This window comes from Pyrgilauda ruficollis, unplaced genomic scaffold (genome assembly GCF_017590135.1).
Source record: "Pyrgilauda ruficollis isolate IOZ18807 unplaced genomic scaffold, ASM1759013v1 scaffold64, whole genome shotgun sequence".
In the NCBI taxonomy this organism is placed as follows: domain Eukaryota; kingdom Metazoa; phylum Chordata; class Aves; order Passeriformes; family Passeridae; genus Pyrgilauda; species Pyrgilauda ruficollis.
In genome coordinates this window covers 3648532-3664033 of record NW_024528155.1, presented here as the reverse complement: position 1 = coordinate 3664033, position 15502 = coordinate 3648532, and the positions used below count along the sequence as shown (strand labels likewise).

The 15502-nt window shown below is 36.9% G+C and overlaps 1 protein-coding gene across 1 annotated transcript in view; it reads left to right on the top strand.

The window, feature by feature from the left end:
* The window catches only part of YTHDC2 (YTH domain containing 2), a 29644-nt gene extending 15770 nt beyond the window's left edge, over nucleotides 1-13874 (top strand). The window contains exons 17-30 of the mRNA XM_041484147.1: nucleotides 679-761; nucleotides 1798-1903; nucleotides 2038-2157; nucleotides 2513-2785; nucleotides 3229-3355; nucleotides 4294-4499; nucleotides 4926-5121; nucleotides 6188-6288; nucleotides 7581-7870; nucleotides 8281-8452; nucleotides 9367-9570; nucleotides 11456-11638; nucleotides 12827-12930; nucleotides 13092-13874. Coding sequence (XP_041340081.1) covers nucleotides 679-761; nucleotides 1798-1903; nucleotides 2038-2157; nucleotides 2513-2785; nucleotides 3229-3355; nucleotides 4294-4499; nucleotides 4926-5121; nucleotides 6188-6288; nucleotides 7581-7870; nucleotides 8281-8452; nucleotides 9367-9570; nucleotides 11456-11638; nucleotides 12827-12889 — 2124 coding nt within the window. The 3' untranslated portion in view covers nucleotides 12890-12930; nucleotides 13092-13874. The remainder of the gene's footprint in view (nucleotides 1-678; nucleotides 762-1797; nucleotides 1904-2037; nucleotides 2158-2512; nucleotides 2786-3228; nucleotides 3356-4293; nucleotides 4500-4925; nucleotides 5122-6187; nucleotides 6289-7580; nucleotides 7871-8280; nucleotides 8453-9366; nucleotides 9571-11455; nucleotides 11639-12826; nucleotides 12931-13091) is intronic.
* Nucleotides 13875-15502: the final 1628 nt, after the last annotated feature.

Sequence of the window (15502 nt, the reverse complement as noted above, 5' to 3'; positions counted from 1 at the left end):
TTTTTAATTTACAATTTCTCTTAGTTGTTTTGAAGCAAGTCCATCTGTTTAGACCACCATCTTCCTGAGACTTAAGAGAGCACTGGGAGTTACCTTTGTCCTACTATTGTGTCAAGTCCAAATCAAACCCATTAAGTTTTTAAGTATTGCTTATGATGTGTTGAATGCCCATTCCCAAATTGCATGTGAAGGAAAGGACAGATAGTATGATGAGGTAGTTTAAGACTTATGTCTTTGAAAATGAAGTTGGATTTCATGGGGGAGATACATGCCAAATTTTTAAAGTTCCTATGGTAATACAATTTTTCTGTAAATTTGCATCAAAGTTACGGTGAGACAAAGGAGAAGACTTTAATCAATACAACAAAATGTTTCTTTCCTGATTTGTGATAATTCAAAATACAGTCCATATCTTTTATTGACTCAAAATTACCTACTGAGACTAGAAATAAAACTTCAATTTAGGAAACTATGGCACAAAGATAATGCAAAACATGTATTATATATTCAATCGAAAGGAGGTACTTCAGAGCATACCTTTGTGCCAGAAGCTGCTGGTGTTTGTTCAAATTATTTTTTCTGTTTTTCAAAGAACTTCTGTTAAAAGCTTACTAATAACTTTTCATTTCATGTATCATGGTTAATCCTGATTTTATGTTCCTTGCTCTGCTTTTATAGAAGTCTTTTGATGCACTGAGTTGTGTTACAATGCTGAAGATGGTGTGGATTTCAAAAGCCAGTGCTATCCAGAGAAAAGGCAGGTAATAAATGCTTCGTACTGATTTTTACTTTGCAGATGTTCACCATCCCATATATTAAGAGTAAAGTGCAAATCTATAGCAGCCACACTGGGTAGTGTTTCTAGGCTAGTCCAGTGTGATGTTGAACAATGGCTAATACTTCTCTGCAGTAAATTAAGAGCATATATTTTCTTGGACTAATTTCCCAAGATACAGAAAAGCAGCACTCAGGAATGTCCCAGAACTTACATTAGGTCTAGGTTGTTGTTGTTGCTCCTCCATGAGCTTAATTCTTCTTTCTGCCATGTAGCACCAGCAGCCGCAGTAACTTGTCTGTGGGCAAAGGACTGCCTACTGCTAGTTTTTAATTGGTATCCTGGCATCCCTTCTTTAGAAGTGACACTGAGAAGTGATTCCTTATTGACTATCTCCAAAGTATTCATGACTTTGCATATTCATCAGGATGCTCAGGATCATACTCTTCCCAGCGCCCTGAGTGAGGGCTGAGTGTTGCTGTGTAGATAGCAACAAATGCCTGTTTGGGGATAAAATGTTGTAATTATCCTCCAGGTTTTTGAGCATGAATTGTGAGCATTTGCTGTCTCTTTTCCTTCATTCGCACATTTTAGGGTCTTCACGCTAGCATTTACATCTAGACCTCTAACTGGGGTATTTGAGGAGAAGAAACAAAGTTGGCAACTTAAGTTCCCTATGGCACAAGATGGCTGAGATTTGGTTTGATCTCAAGTTAGCAAAAAAAATATATCACTTTATTTAGATAGGTCTTACTTCTTTTTTGTCCAGATTTTTCAGTGTAGGTTTAAAATTATAATAACTATTGAAAGTATTTTCTTATAATAAAATTATATAAATTTTCATACTGTCAAAAATAATTAATGTACTTGAAAAGTCTTTTGATTCATATGAGGCACTTTCTCTTAACACCAAAATTACCATTCTCTTAGGCCTTCTGCATTTGCATTCTAAGTTTGTGTGGGTTGTATTTTTATAAAAAAGAAACTCTAATTTTCACAGCTTGTCCCATTTTATTTTCCAGGGCTGGACGCTGTCAGCCTGGAGTCTGTTTTCGCCTCTTCAGCAGGCTCCGATTTGAGAATATGTTGGAATTTCAGACTCCAGAACTTCTAAGAATGCCACTTCAGGTGGGTGTTCACTTAGAAGTTACAACTTCTACAAAATGTATTTTCACCAGACCATACTAACAACTCCAAAAAGGTGTGTAAGTATTTTCTCTTTCCCAAACCTTAATAGTACTTTTCTTCTTTTTAATTTGCAGGAGCTTTGTTTGCACACAAAACTTCTGGCTCCAATTAATTGTCCAGTTGTAGACTTTCTTATGAAAGCTCCTGATCCTCCACCAGCTTTAATTGTGAAAAATGCTCTGCAAATGCTCAAGGTCAGCAGAGGAATACATGTAGATGGGAGTTGTATTTATTAGTATTTATGGTGTGGTAACATATCTTACTGACTTTTAATTGTACTGAAAGTCTTGTTCACTTATTTAAGGATACTTTGAATTTTTGTTGGTTTTCATTTTGTGTGTGTATGTATTTTTCCATGTTAAGGGGAGGGACTGCTGTAAAATCTTGAATTGAAACTAGTTTTACTTGCTTCTTTAGTGTTTGGGAGAAAATGTAGATAATGTCCAATATTCATATCCTTTCTGGTTTCATTGTAAATTAATTCTGCCCCCTTACCCCTTCTTCTTCTTCTTTTCCCTACATCCCCACCTTTTTTCTTTTTTCAAACAGACTATAGATGCCATGGACCCTTGGGAAGATCTGACTGAGCTTGGTTATCATCTCACTGAATTGCCAGTGGAGCCCCACCTCGGTAAAATGGTGTTGTGCGCCGTTGTTTTGAAGTGCCTGGATCCTGTTCTCACCATTGCCTGTGCTCTGGCCTACCGAGACCCCTTCGTGCTGCCCACGCTGGCCTCTCAAAAGCGGGCAGCCATGCTGTGCAGGAAGCGTTTTACTGCAGGAACCTTCAGCGACCACATGGTGCTTCTCAGGGCTTTTCAGGTATCCTTTCAGAATGAGGACTGTTCGCTCATCAGAGTAACTGACCTACCAGCCAAGCTGGGTGTAGAATGGTAGACTGTGGCCTTTCTGTATTTTGGACTCACAGATTTCTGAGGGACACATTTTGTCTGACCTTTTCAAACCTGGTTACATTCTGTAAGTTCCAGCAAGATGCCACTTTATATCCTGTTACATGGATAACTTGAAATAGTGACCTTGACATAGTGATCTCTATGATAACATAATGAACTTAAAATAACATAATTATCATTGTGTTTCGGTTAGGGAATGGGAGATAAAAAATCTAGTAGTTAAATAAATCAGGTTTTCATACATTTGCTTTGGTTAATTTTATTGACATAAATGTAGCTTTTAGAACTCTGCATTTTTAAATTTTAGATATTTAAATTAGTAGGCAAACATTAAAAAATTATTCTTCACAGGCGTGGCAGAAGGCACGCAGTGATGGCTGGGAGAGAACCTTCTGTGAAAAGAACTTCCTGTCTCAAGCCACAATGCAAATCATCGTAGGAATGAGAACACAGTTGCTTGGCCAGCTTAGAGCCTCAGGTAAATAGGTTAGAAAAAGTTCTAACATAATTTTGGAGTTAGGTGTTTACAAATTGTAAGGAAGATAGTATTCTCTTGTCATTTTCCTTCGTAAGTTGAAAAAGACCAGTACATATTAATGCTGGGCATGGGGAGGTGTTAGGGCGAGAAAATGTGGCTGGAGAGCAGCTGAAAGCACCCTGATTGTTCAACATCCTGCTATCCTGCAGTGTGAGACATGTTTCCTTGGGTTTTTATCTTGTAGTTTTTGCTGAGGCAGTTGTTAAGACTGCCATAGTTCAAACCCTAGGTTCTGAGGTAGAGTCAGTTAATTTCAGCTCAAGCTTGTTGTCCCTGGAGAGTGTCCTGAATAATGAAATCCCTTTATCCCTTACTGTCAGTGTGCCTGATCTTCATGTGCCCTGCTTGTTCCTTGCATGCTTCTCTTGATCCAGTGGCAGTTTATGGGGTCTTCCACTGACGCAGTGTGGGCAGCCCATTACCTGCTCTTATATGACAGCTTGAGCCAGCCTTGGTGCCCTCCAAGGTCTCATCCTTTATCCAAAGATATCTTTTACTTCCCCTGTTTAGCTGTTTATGCTAACAAACAGTTCACCTACACTATATTTAGAGTTCACCTACTCAAGGTTTTGAGCAGGGTCCACTCATGCTAAGTTGTAAGCAAGTTGCAATTAAACTACACAATTTCTAATATTCTGTTAAGAAGTATTGTAGAAAGTAATTCTATTCTACATTAGTATGAAACCCCTTACCAGGAAGGATTTCAGTGTAAGGGTTTCTTCTTGGTGCTCTTAATGTTGGCAGTTGTGAAAAATGCAACTAATTTGTAGTTTATTTAACTTTTTTTTTTTTTTTTTTCAAATTCGTTTTGAGAAGCAAAAAAGCAGATCTTAAATACAAACAAATATAACACACTTTTGACCTCCTTCTTTCTTCAGGTTTTGTTAGAGCCAGAGGAGGAGCTGATATTAGAGATGTTAATGCTAACTCTGAAAACTGGGCTGTAGTTAAAGCTGCCTTAGTGGCCGGGATGTATCCCAATCTTGTGCATGTAGACCGAGAGAGCCTGGTTTTAACTGCACCAAAGGAGAAGAAAGTGCGATTTCATCCAACCTCTGTTCTTAGTCAACCTCAGTATAAAAAGGTAAAGACACTTCAAACTTTTTAGAAAATACTTTTTCTGGCAGGTGGTAGAATGAAAAATTTGAGTTGATGTATTTTTCCAGTATTTCAGTTAGTTCTGCTAAGTGGAACAAGGCAAAATAGTAAAAAGAAAAAGCTAGTTGTAGCAGTATTTGGATGAGGTTACAATCTCTGCTGATTGTTATGAGGAAAAAGTTCTTCTCTGAAACTGGTGTTTCTTTAGATCCTCTTTTAAAGCAAAATATTTTCCTTCAAGGTGATAGGATAACTTTTAAGTCAGGTTGAATATACTTGTGCTTTTCTTATTCTTGTGTATTTAAATATTTAGGTATTTATTTCTACATATGTAAAGTAGGAAGTAAGTTTAAAATGTATTTTAATGACACATAGACGATAAAATAACCTAGTCTTATTTGCTCCTGCACAGATTCCCCCAGTGAATGGCCAAACTGCAGCTGTTCAGGCACTCCCTACAGACTGGCTGATATACGATGAAATGACGAGAGCTCACAGGATAGCAAACATCAGGTGCTGTTCTGTTGTAACACCCATCACTGTGGCTCTCTTCTGTGGACCAGCTAGGTTACCAAGTAATGCTTTACAGGCATCTTCATCCCGTCAAGGTATGCCAGAGTCTGGATTTGGAACGTTTGCATTGGTACTGTACTAGTACGTGATTTGGAAAACTTATTTTTCAAGTCTATTTTCTACATAATTTGGCTAATTCTTGAAATAGCAGAGCTATATACAGTTCTGTAGCTGTTGAGGAATAATTTAGAGGCTGTGCAACAAATGTCTTGAGTTTTGTGAATCCTTGTAAGTTCATAAAGTTTATGGTTCTGGGGTCTCAGAAATTTCAGTAGTTTTATAAAAATAAAAAATGCAACCAAAATGTTTAAAGACAGTACTAATGCTGAGAAGTGTAGTATGTATATTTTTTCTACTGCCTAGTTTATTTGATACTTTGAACCAGATGATTCAAACTGAATAATATAGTTATAGTTAACATGGCAGATAATCATATTGCTTTCAGCTGACACATGCATCTTAAAGATTATTTTCTACTTATAATATTTAATGTCAATTAACCCAATTATTACCTAGAAGTAGTAGAGAATTTTTAAATTTTTTTTTTTCATATTTAAATGGCGTGCTGTAAGAATAGAAGCAAAAATAAACTGTTGTCAGTTCTGTAGAAATACTAGTTTGAAGTAAGAGTCTTTCCTGATTGCTCCGAAATGTTACCCTTAAAATAATGTTAATACTGATTGAATTGCACTTTGAAAAAGGAATCCTAAATAGCCATGTGCACTTACAATTTTTTTTTCTTAATTGTTATACTAAGATATAAAGCATAGAGCAATGTGTGGTTTTACAAACAACTTCAGGCAAAAGTTTCATAATGGCTTGTTATTGATGAAAGTACATGAAGGAGTCAGATCACATCAGTATAGCTTTTTATGTAGTAGGGCCCTTAAGAGGTCTGGGAATGTGTTCTCCTAACTGAAGCAAAGACCTTCCCTGAGGTGTATATGCAGAAGTGAAAAGGTGTGTGTACAAATTTGTACATTTTAAGTGAAAATTTTGAAGGAAAATTAGCTTATTGCTGGTAATATAGTAATGTTCAAGCTTTTGTATGTAAATGTAAATAATACAGAAATGTTAATGCACCTTTTATACTTAATTCAGGAGACAGTGAGAGCAGTGACAGTGAGATGGAGGACAGAACAACTTCTAATGTATCACTACTGAAGGTAGATGAATGGCTTCACCTCAAACTGGACTCTGAAGTACGTAATCTATCACTTCCGTGCTTGTTTTGTGTAGGAGAATATTTATGCCATACCATCCTAAAAAGATTCTTAAAACAGTTGGATAACCAAAAATTTACTGTAAGAATGGCTGTTGTGATCCCTTCAGGTCTCTCAAATTTACAGGAAAACATACTAAATGAGTTAACCTTTATTTTATGAGTTCTGTAAAAAATATGAAAAACATACAAACACAGACTCAATCGTCTTTTGCCCAGGCTAGTCATTCGTGTGAATTCACACATTCAACATCCAAGTTGTAGGGCTTCCTATGGATTGTAACAATGCATAACTCTTAAATCTTGCACCTGTGAGCAAAAAGGAAGAAAGAATTACTTACCTAGCTGACTGCAAGAGTGTTCATTCTTCTTCCTCTGTCATGGTGCAGCTGTCCCACATAGAAGCAGAAAAGCCTCAGCAGTCAGCTGCTGTTGGATCTGCTTTGAAGCAGTCTGCAGCAAAGCAGTTTGGGTAAGCTGATGTTTTATGATTTCCAACTTGGCAGTTTGATCCATTTCCGTAAGTTAGGAGATTCTAAACAAACTGCCAGACAAAAGAAAATGGCTGCAGGGAGTAGTGGCTGCACAATGGCCCTTCTGCTGTTTGTGGTCACCTGTATTGCCTGTGTGGTGCTCCCAGCACACAAGACCTTCTCTTTAGCTGGGTTAGACAAAGTTTCAGCAGGAGTTGAGAGTAAAAATGGCATATTGTGTATTTCCTTTTCTGAGAGGATGAGTAAAGTTGCTTGACTAAAATGAAGCACCTGAAACTGGAACTGCTGAAAGAAAATTGCTGTCACATTTTATAAAAAGAAGAAAAAACCCCAGCCTTTGAAGATACAAAGTTTTGGTTATTGCAAAGCTCTGATTGTGTTAGAACCTAGAGTAACCAGAGATCTTTTCCATCAAGTATGTGTAAAGAGCCCATAAATACAAACTGAACTGGCAGGAAGGACATTAGACATGAAAAGACTGCTTTTAAAGAGAAGATAAATTTTTAAAAGTGAAAAATGAAAAATCCTGTGTGTTTACAATAGAATTTTAAGTTTTGTGCAGTGCAGCAAGAAATGGTTTAGAAATTATCTTGGACCTGAGGAAAGAAAAGATAACAGCATAATTTAAATGTGAGATTTTCTTTCCCTCCCTGAGACCTTAGTCTTGCCTTTCAGTTTGCCAGAATGCCAGCTGCTGCATGATAGCAAAGACATAAGATACCCTTTGCCTAACTGATATATTTTTATTAGTCTTTAACAGAACTGAAATTCATTACAGGCTGCTGGTTTGCTGTTGCAACTCAGGCAGAAGTGGCATAGCTTATTTCTGCGTCGCATGCGAACTCCTTCTAAATCGTGGTCTCAAGTTGATGAAGCAACTGTAAGAGCAGTTGTAGCTGTTTTAACTGCTGAAGAACAGTCTGCAGGTTTGCAGCAGCCTTCAGGAATTGGTCAGAGACCAAGACCTGTGGTTTCCGAAGATTGTCTTGTATCATCTACATGGAGGTCAACTGACACCAGGAGAAGTACAGCAGAAACTGAGTTCTCTGACTCCTCTAATGCTGAAAAGTAAGATGTTGAGATCTTCCAGAGACTGTAGCTTGTAATTTATTTACCTGTAAAAACATCACTTGAATTTCTGCTAGTTGTAAGAAGAAAGAAACAATATAAATACAGCAGAAAGCTTTGATACTGTCCTGTGCTGTGCTGTGGTTGTGATTTCATTGAGAACTATTTAATATATGTGCTGGCTGTTTGGGAGAGCAGTCAGAAATAGTTGAGTTGTGCTCCTTGGGAAGTAGCAGAAGAGGTTTAACCATAACACTCAGAATGAATGCATCCTCTTTTATTTAGTGTTTAAATGTTTTGGAATGACTGTAATATATATGGTCATCCAGGAGGCTGATACGTAGATGTAAATTGTTCTGTGACCTCTTACAAAACTCATGGTCTGTTGTGTATCTACCTTTACTTTTTAGAGTTCCTGTGAGGTCTACACGCCCCGTACTTCATCAGCCAAAGAATTACAAACGAAAAAATATTTTTCACTCCAAACGAGCTTCAGATGACAGGTCAGATCGATCATCAGTGAAGTCTGCAGACAGCTTCCCTAGCCCCTGTGCTAGTCCATCTTCTCCAATGTCTGGAAAGGTACAGTTCTCATAAACATATTACCCTGCTCTTCAAAATTAGTAGAATCTCTTGCTGATATCTTTCAGCAACTATCAGGTATTGTATTGATAAATTAAGAACCTAACTTAGATTTTCATATTTTCATTGTTAACAGCCACATAATATTTCTTTTGGAATCAAAAATCAAGAATAAATATCCTTGTTATACTAATTTAATACAGTAAAAATGTTGTTCTTTGCGGACTTCTGAAGTAAAGCTATTCAAAGTAGAAAGAAAATCCAATTTTGAGGTGTTTTTTTTTCCTGAAACTTGGTATAATAAACAGAGACGGTGTGTACAGTACATGCATTTCTGACCTCTGTGGATTCTGTCTTCCTCTATTTCTGTCATAGCATACATTGGTACTGATTCTCTTTAAGTTTTGTGTTATCTGCGTCATTATGACTGCTTGGCAGTTTGTTTGATGATTATTTAATAAAGCATACATTTTTAGTGAGGTTATTTTCATAAATCTCCCTGTATTTTTTAAATTCAGCCAGTGTTACAGGAAGAAAATTTGTTTCCTGGAATTGGAAATGCAAGTGTGCTGCAGGCTACAGTGTAGAGTGATTAATTTCGTGTCATCTGAAGTTGTCTCAGACTGCAAAAAATTGTAATTAATCACTAGATTCTGTAGGCCTGTTCTGCCATAATTGTTTGCTGCCCCTCATGAGTAAATTATAGTTTTGAAAAATTCTTAAAAATGTGAAACAGGTGTAAGTATGCTTTCAAGTCAATTCTGACAGGAACAGCTGATAGGTAGTATTTTTCTTGTATAAGCTTGGAGAGGAGAGGAAAAACTCCTTGAAGGGTCTATCTGCATGTGTGTAGAACTTCAGAGCTAAAGCTTGGTTTATGTTACTGTATTTATTAATTTAATTTCATTCTTCAGGCTTCCAAATCACCTTCACCAAGACAAAATATGCCAATTCGGTACTTTATAATGAAAAGTAGCAACTTGCAGAACATTGAGATTTCTCAGCAGAAGGGTATATGGTCCACTACGCCAAGTAATGAACGAAAACTGAATGGAGCCTTTCGGGAAAGCAGCATGGTTTACTTAATATTTTCTGTTCAGGGGTCTGGACACTTCCAGGTGAGTCCTTAGCTGATACCAGCTGTTGGTGCTGGTTGGTGGTTTAGGAGAGTGCAGCAAATGGCTGTGTACAGTATGGAGGGCTTTGCTTTTGACTTCTGACTTTATAGTAAGTAGAGTATTGTGCCAATGTCTCTGGTTGCTGATGAAGAGTGCTTCATTCTTCTCCAAAATAGTCCCTTTTAATGAACTCAGTTTTTCCCTCAAAGGATAAAACTAAGTTGCCTCCAAACATAATGAGTCAGAATAATGTTTCTACCCTACATAAATGCTTTAAAACAGCAGCAGGGGAACAAACAAAGAAATCCATACAAAGCAGGGGATTGCTGCCTTTTTCTCTGCATGCCAAAATAAATGTTGTAAGTGAACAAGAAGATACAATCATGTCACAGCTTTCTAAAGCCAGGAAACTCATATGTCTTTAATACAAACTTCAATAAAAACTGTTCTGCTGGAACTGTGGTTTCCCAAAGTTAGGAAGCTGGCCATGTTTCTTCCAGAGTTGTCTTGAATTCACATTTAGTGAGGTATTTGTCAACAATTTGTTGACAAATTTGTGGCCAGTTTAAAGGTAAAGACTTGACCTGCTAGTGCAAAGGTGCGTGTTAACTGTTTTGTAGAGCCTGCTAAACTCAATTGCTCCAAGTAAAGAAAGTTCAATTTACCTCTTTATGTATTATAAACTATTAATAGTAGTCAGCTAAACTTGAAATCTGATTAATCAGTCCAAACATAGAGATCTTGATGATACCACTGAATAATTGTGGTGAAATGTACATATGTGTACAGTGATTTGGTAAATCCAAATGCCATATTGGAAAGTAATTTTCAGCATGCCAGTTGAATCTGAAAACGGGCTGTTGTATTGATGCTCTTTGACAGGAAAGCTGGGATGGGAGGACACGCTGAGGTGAGGATGTAGGTGGATTATGTTGCCTTGCCCTTCCAGTTTTGACAATGCACTGGATGTTGATGGGAATGTGAGATTACCATTGCTAATATTTTCTTGCCTCAGGTGTCTCTGCTTTCCACCTGTATTTTTCCTCTGTTCCTTTTATTAATTTTCATTGATTTTAATTTAAGGCTTGAGCTGTCTAGGACTGCCTGACTTACAGCAGCAGTGTGTGCTGGTAACTTTAGGCAGTGCACTGCCTCTCTTGGACTCCTAAGCCATAACTGGAGTAAATTTGCCTGAACAGTTTTACATTATGCGTGGCCCGGGTTTATTTTTAGTGTGTTTGGTGTATGTGTTTAAAGGGTATGCTTCACTAAGTTAGATGCCGTCTTGGATTTGTGGTTTCTTTCATTTAATTTCTGAATATTTATCTTGTTGGAATTTCTTTCAGGTTAATTGAAAAAGGAACTTTAAGCAGCTTTGACTTATTTATTTGGAGAACAGGTCTCCACATTTTTAATTGTATATGAATGTTTGTTAACAAAGAGGTAATAAGGGAAAGAAGGATGGAAGGAAGGAAGGAATTTTTGAAAGAATTTAGTACAAACTATTCCTCACAATTTACTAGTGAGGAATAGCTAATGGGGATAGAACATTCATCCTGATACCTTGCACTGATACCTTTTTACAACAGCTTTTCAGCCTCTGTTACAAAGCTTAAAAAAGCCCCTTGAACGGTTATTGTGAGAGATGAGTTGAAAGACATCCTTTATGGTAAAATTCTAGAAGGTGTATTTGAAGTGGAAAAAACAAATGATACTTCTAGGTGTAAACATTTTGGAAAATCTAGCTTCATGTGTGTGAGTGTTTGAATCAATCACTGAAACTAATTTGAAAGTTTCATATGAAGTCCACTCATTTATTTAATTCTAGCATAAATAGACATGCTCTCATTATGTCCGTTCTTTCACATTTAAATTTTTCTTCCAGGGTTTTGGTAGAATGTGTTCATCAATAGGGTGTGAGAAAAGTCAGGACTGGGGATCTGCTGGATTTGGAGGTGTATTTAAGGTGGAGTGGATCCGAAAAGAAAGCGTTCCTTTTCAGTTTGCACATCATTTGCTCAACCCTTGGAATGACAATAAGAAAGTACAAATAAGCAGAGATGGCCAGGTAGTTATTCTCATCTAAAGTCTTCTTAATTTGGTGGATCTGTGTTTTCTTCATTAGTTTGTTCAGCCTTGAACTCAAATGTGCTCATGTATATATTAATCTGAATCACAGTTCCTTGGTGTGCATTGTAGCTTCTGCTAATGCAGGATTACTGTTGCAGTAGTGGATTTGTTAAAATCCACCCAGTTTCTTGCTTAATGTTGTTAAAAAAAATATTTAAAGCTGGATTTTTCCAAAGTGAATGAGGTGTTGTTGGTGGTTTTATTTTAATTTCTGGAGGTTTGTTTCCTGTTTGAGTCAGATGTGTTCCCCGAGATAAAATAGTTGTCATACCCAAATAACTGTTCATAATTAGAGGTTTGCGTTTTCCATAAAGTCTCAAGAGAATCTTGATATTTGAAGCCAAATAAAGCTTAGTACTGTTCTCCAATTTATTAAAGCGAAATGCAACTACAAAAAGCCAGAAAATAATTTGCACAAGAATTCTCTATGGCAGTTTTTGCATTCTCCTCAGTCCCCTCCCAAAATATCTCCTTGATACAAGATTCTGGAGCTAAACTTTTTGTATTGTCTTCTCACTGCTTCCCCAAAACCTCTTCAGTTGTAAGAATAAGGAAAGGAACATACTCTAAGAACAAGGAAAGGAACATAGAATATGTTGAAGTTGACAGTGCTTCTCCTCTTAAGTGGCTCTTAAGACATAAAGAATCTGAACGATAACAAAAATAAATGATATATATTAATATCTGTGATTCCACCAAGAGCCACTGCATTGTTTGTGACCTGCCTTTCCACATTCTCCACTGCATTTAATGGAATTAAACCTAAAAATGTGGCGAATAATGATCTTTAGTTAATAAGGAAGTGACCTGTGGAAGGCACAAATTGTATGGTGCATCTGTTCTAGTGATGGTATCTTCATTATGAATTCTTTTTTTGAGAAGTGACATTTTGCCTGAAACAAAAAACCCCAAACAACTGGTAGGCGAGGATTGCTTATGACAGTTTCTAATCTCCTGTTGACCCCTTGTTGCAGGGATAGTTCTAATGTAAGTTACAATAGCAAAAGTAACAATTCTTTCAGAAAGACCACCAGCAACCTCTGGTGGTTATTTTTGCAATAAATAGTTTTTGTATGCACAATGGCAGCAGTGCTAATAACTTCTCTAATTTCTTGGTCACTTCTAGGAGCTGGAACCACAAGCTGGAGAGCAGTTGGTGCAGCTTTGGGACCATATTCCTTTGGAATGAAAAAACTCAACTGATTAAGCATGTCAGATAATGAAATAGAGGTAGTTATTATTTCATGTATTGCATTCTGGTTTTATGATAGAGGAAAAGGTATCAACATACACTATATCTTACACGATATCATTACAGTCCTGTCATTTGTAGGTTGTGGAAGAACAGATATGCAGAGAACTAAATGTTTTCTTCCTTTGATTTTTTCTAGCTGAGATTGTTGAAACATCAGCTCTAACCACTAGAACCAGCAGCATGCCTACAATACCAAGATAAGGAAGAAGGCGGCACAACAAATAAACTCCTGAAGCTCTTAGTCACGCTAGCTCTTAGCTAGCAGTAAAAAAAAAAAAAAAAAAAGAGGGAATTATATTTGTTTCAGTGTTTCCTTGTTGTAAAAAATGTCAATAAGGTTATCCACCAGTCTTTTTTTGGCTGAATTACTTTTTTCCTACAGTAGCGTGCAGGTATTTGAAAATGTGGTAAAGTTCAAAACTAAGTTTAAAGCAGTGCACCACATGTAAGTTGTTTGTGGGTTTAAAATAGTACAGCAGACAGTTTACATTTAAAGCATTCTCAATCCAGTAAATGTATGAAAGAAATCAGTTTAATGTTAATTAATCATTCTTGCAGTTTGATTAAAGTAAATAAATTGAGAATAGATTGTTGGGAGATTGCATAATTGTTTGGTGAACTTCTGTATGCACAGTACAAGAGAGAAGGATATCGTCAATTACAAACAGCTAGACAGCTGGAGAGCACTAGTTTTTGAATTCTAGATTGCATACAAAAGGGAAAGAGGCATGAGACTTTTTTGAATGTGGATTGGTCCAGTGGTATTTCTAGTTTCAGGTTTTTTGACTGTAAAAATACTCACACTTTGAAACAGTCTTTCAGAGGCCTGTGTCCAAATGGTATTCTAATAGTTCACTAACTTGAGCATTGTTATCAGATTTCTACTTCTTTTATAAAAAATAAAAAATAATTACCAGTGCGACTTGCTTCATCTTTCAATATAGTCTTCAATTTTTCTTTTTATACCTTGTCTATCAAGTTAATTTCTTTTTTCTGTGCAACTGTTTTGGTTTATTGGGCTTTTCCTTAGTCATTAACATACTATAATATAAGGCTGTTGCAAATTCAGTCTGCTCACTGTCAGCAGTGTTGCTCATTCTTAGGTTAAACCGAGAGCTTTTTCTGCTTCTGAGCTTCTACTGAGTTTCTCATGTCCTCTTAGGATGTTCTCATAGTTCAGACTATCCCATGTATTCATTAACTCTGGCACAGCATCATTAGAAATTTAAGTTAGACCTGAAACAGGCTACTGCAGGACCTGGTGCAGTCAATAAAAAAGCTGCCAAGGATATGAATGGCTGTGAAAGAGAAGGAGATTAAAAACGTATCCAAAGATTTAAAAGAAAATGGATCTTTAGGCATTAAAAAAACCAAACAAATATTTTAAAGAATATATGTATAATATGTTTTCATCTTGAATCCAGAACTGAAGACTCATTTGCACCAAGTAGTGCCCTTTAAAATCCATCTCTCTCATTTTTTTTTTCCTTGAGAGACATTTATTACTTGTTTAGCACTCTATATAATATATATAAAAATAGTGAAGATAACCTACAGGAACACTGCTCTTAGTCAAGTTTTTGGCCTGTTGCTACTTGTCTCTGCCAATCAAGATGCAATAATCTCATAGAAAGGCGTAGGACATGCTTGTCATGTCCTCCCTGACTGCTACCCTTTCTCTCCACATGATCAAAGTGGTCATTGCTGTTCATTGACATGGCATTTGGAGGAATTCTGGTTAAAAGAACCCTAAGAGGTAAACTTATTTCTTTGTAAGAGTAGAAGCTGGAATGTGCCTTTTTTTTTGCTAGATCTGAAACTGATGGAAGGGAGGCGGGGAGAAAATCTGTACTAAAATGTTTGGCTTTTCGGTGTTCCCATTGAACAAGGTACTCAGCATTAACTGGATTTTGTAGACTTGGTGCCTTTCTCTATCCTTCAGCTTTTTGTCTTTTTTTTTTTTCGTTGTCTTCATGCTGTCAAATAACTCTATGAAGAATTGTGTAATGAAACTATAGATAAAAGCTTTTGTATTGATCTTGCCTGAAGTGGCTCTGCAGTTGTTCTGCAGTCTCTTGCACTATTCCCAGTGGCCTGTGGGGCAACTGGGATATATCTATTTACTGTTTAAGGGAACCATTAAAGTATGGGTTTGATTCACATCTGCTGGCTGAGTAACAGAGGTAAAACAAAATAGTATCTCTGGATTTGGAAGATCAGAAGGACCTCCTTGCTTTAATTTCAAGTGAGGATAAGTACAGCATGGAGGTAAGATCCAGATCCAAGCTGGAGAGAAGCTGAGTTTCACAATGGTTCCTGCTTGTTGTGTTCATTACAATAGGTGTCTCTGCTTTTCCTTTACTTGCTTGCAGTCTGAATCCTGCTGCAGCTGGGCTTTTGTACTTTGTTTGGCTGGATTACAGGTAATTAGTAGCAAATACAGAAGGGGTGAATCTGGCTGATACACGGCTTCTGGAGGTCTTAAATTAGAGGAAAAAATCAGCTGTCTACCATTTGGCGGTGATCCAAGACCTAAATGAAATGTAA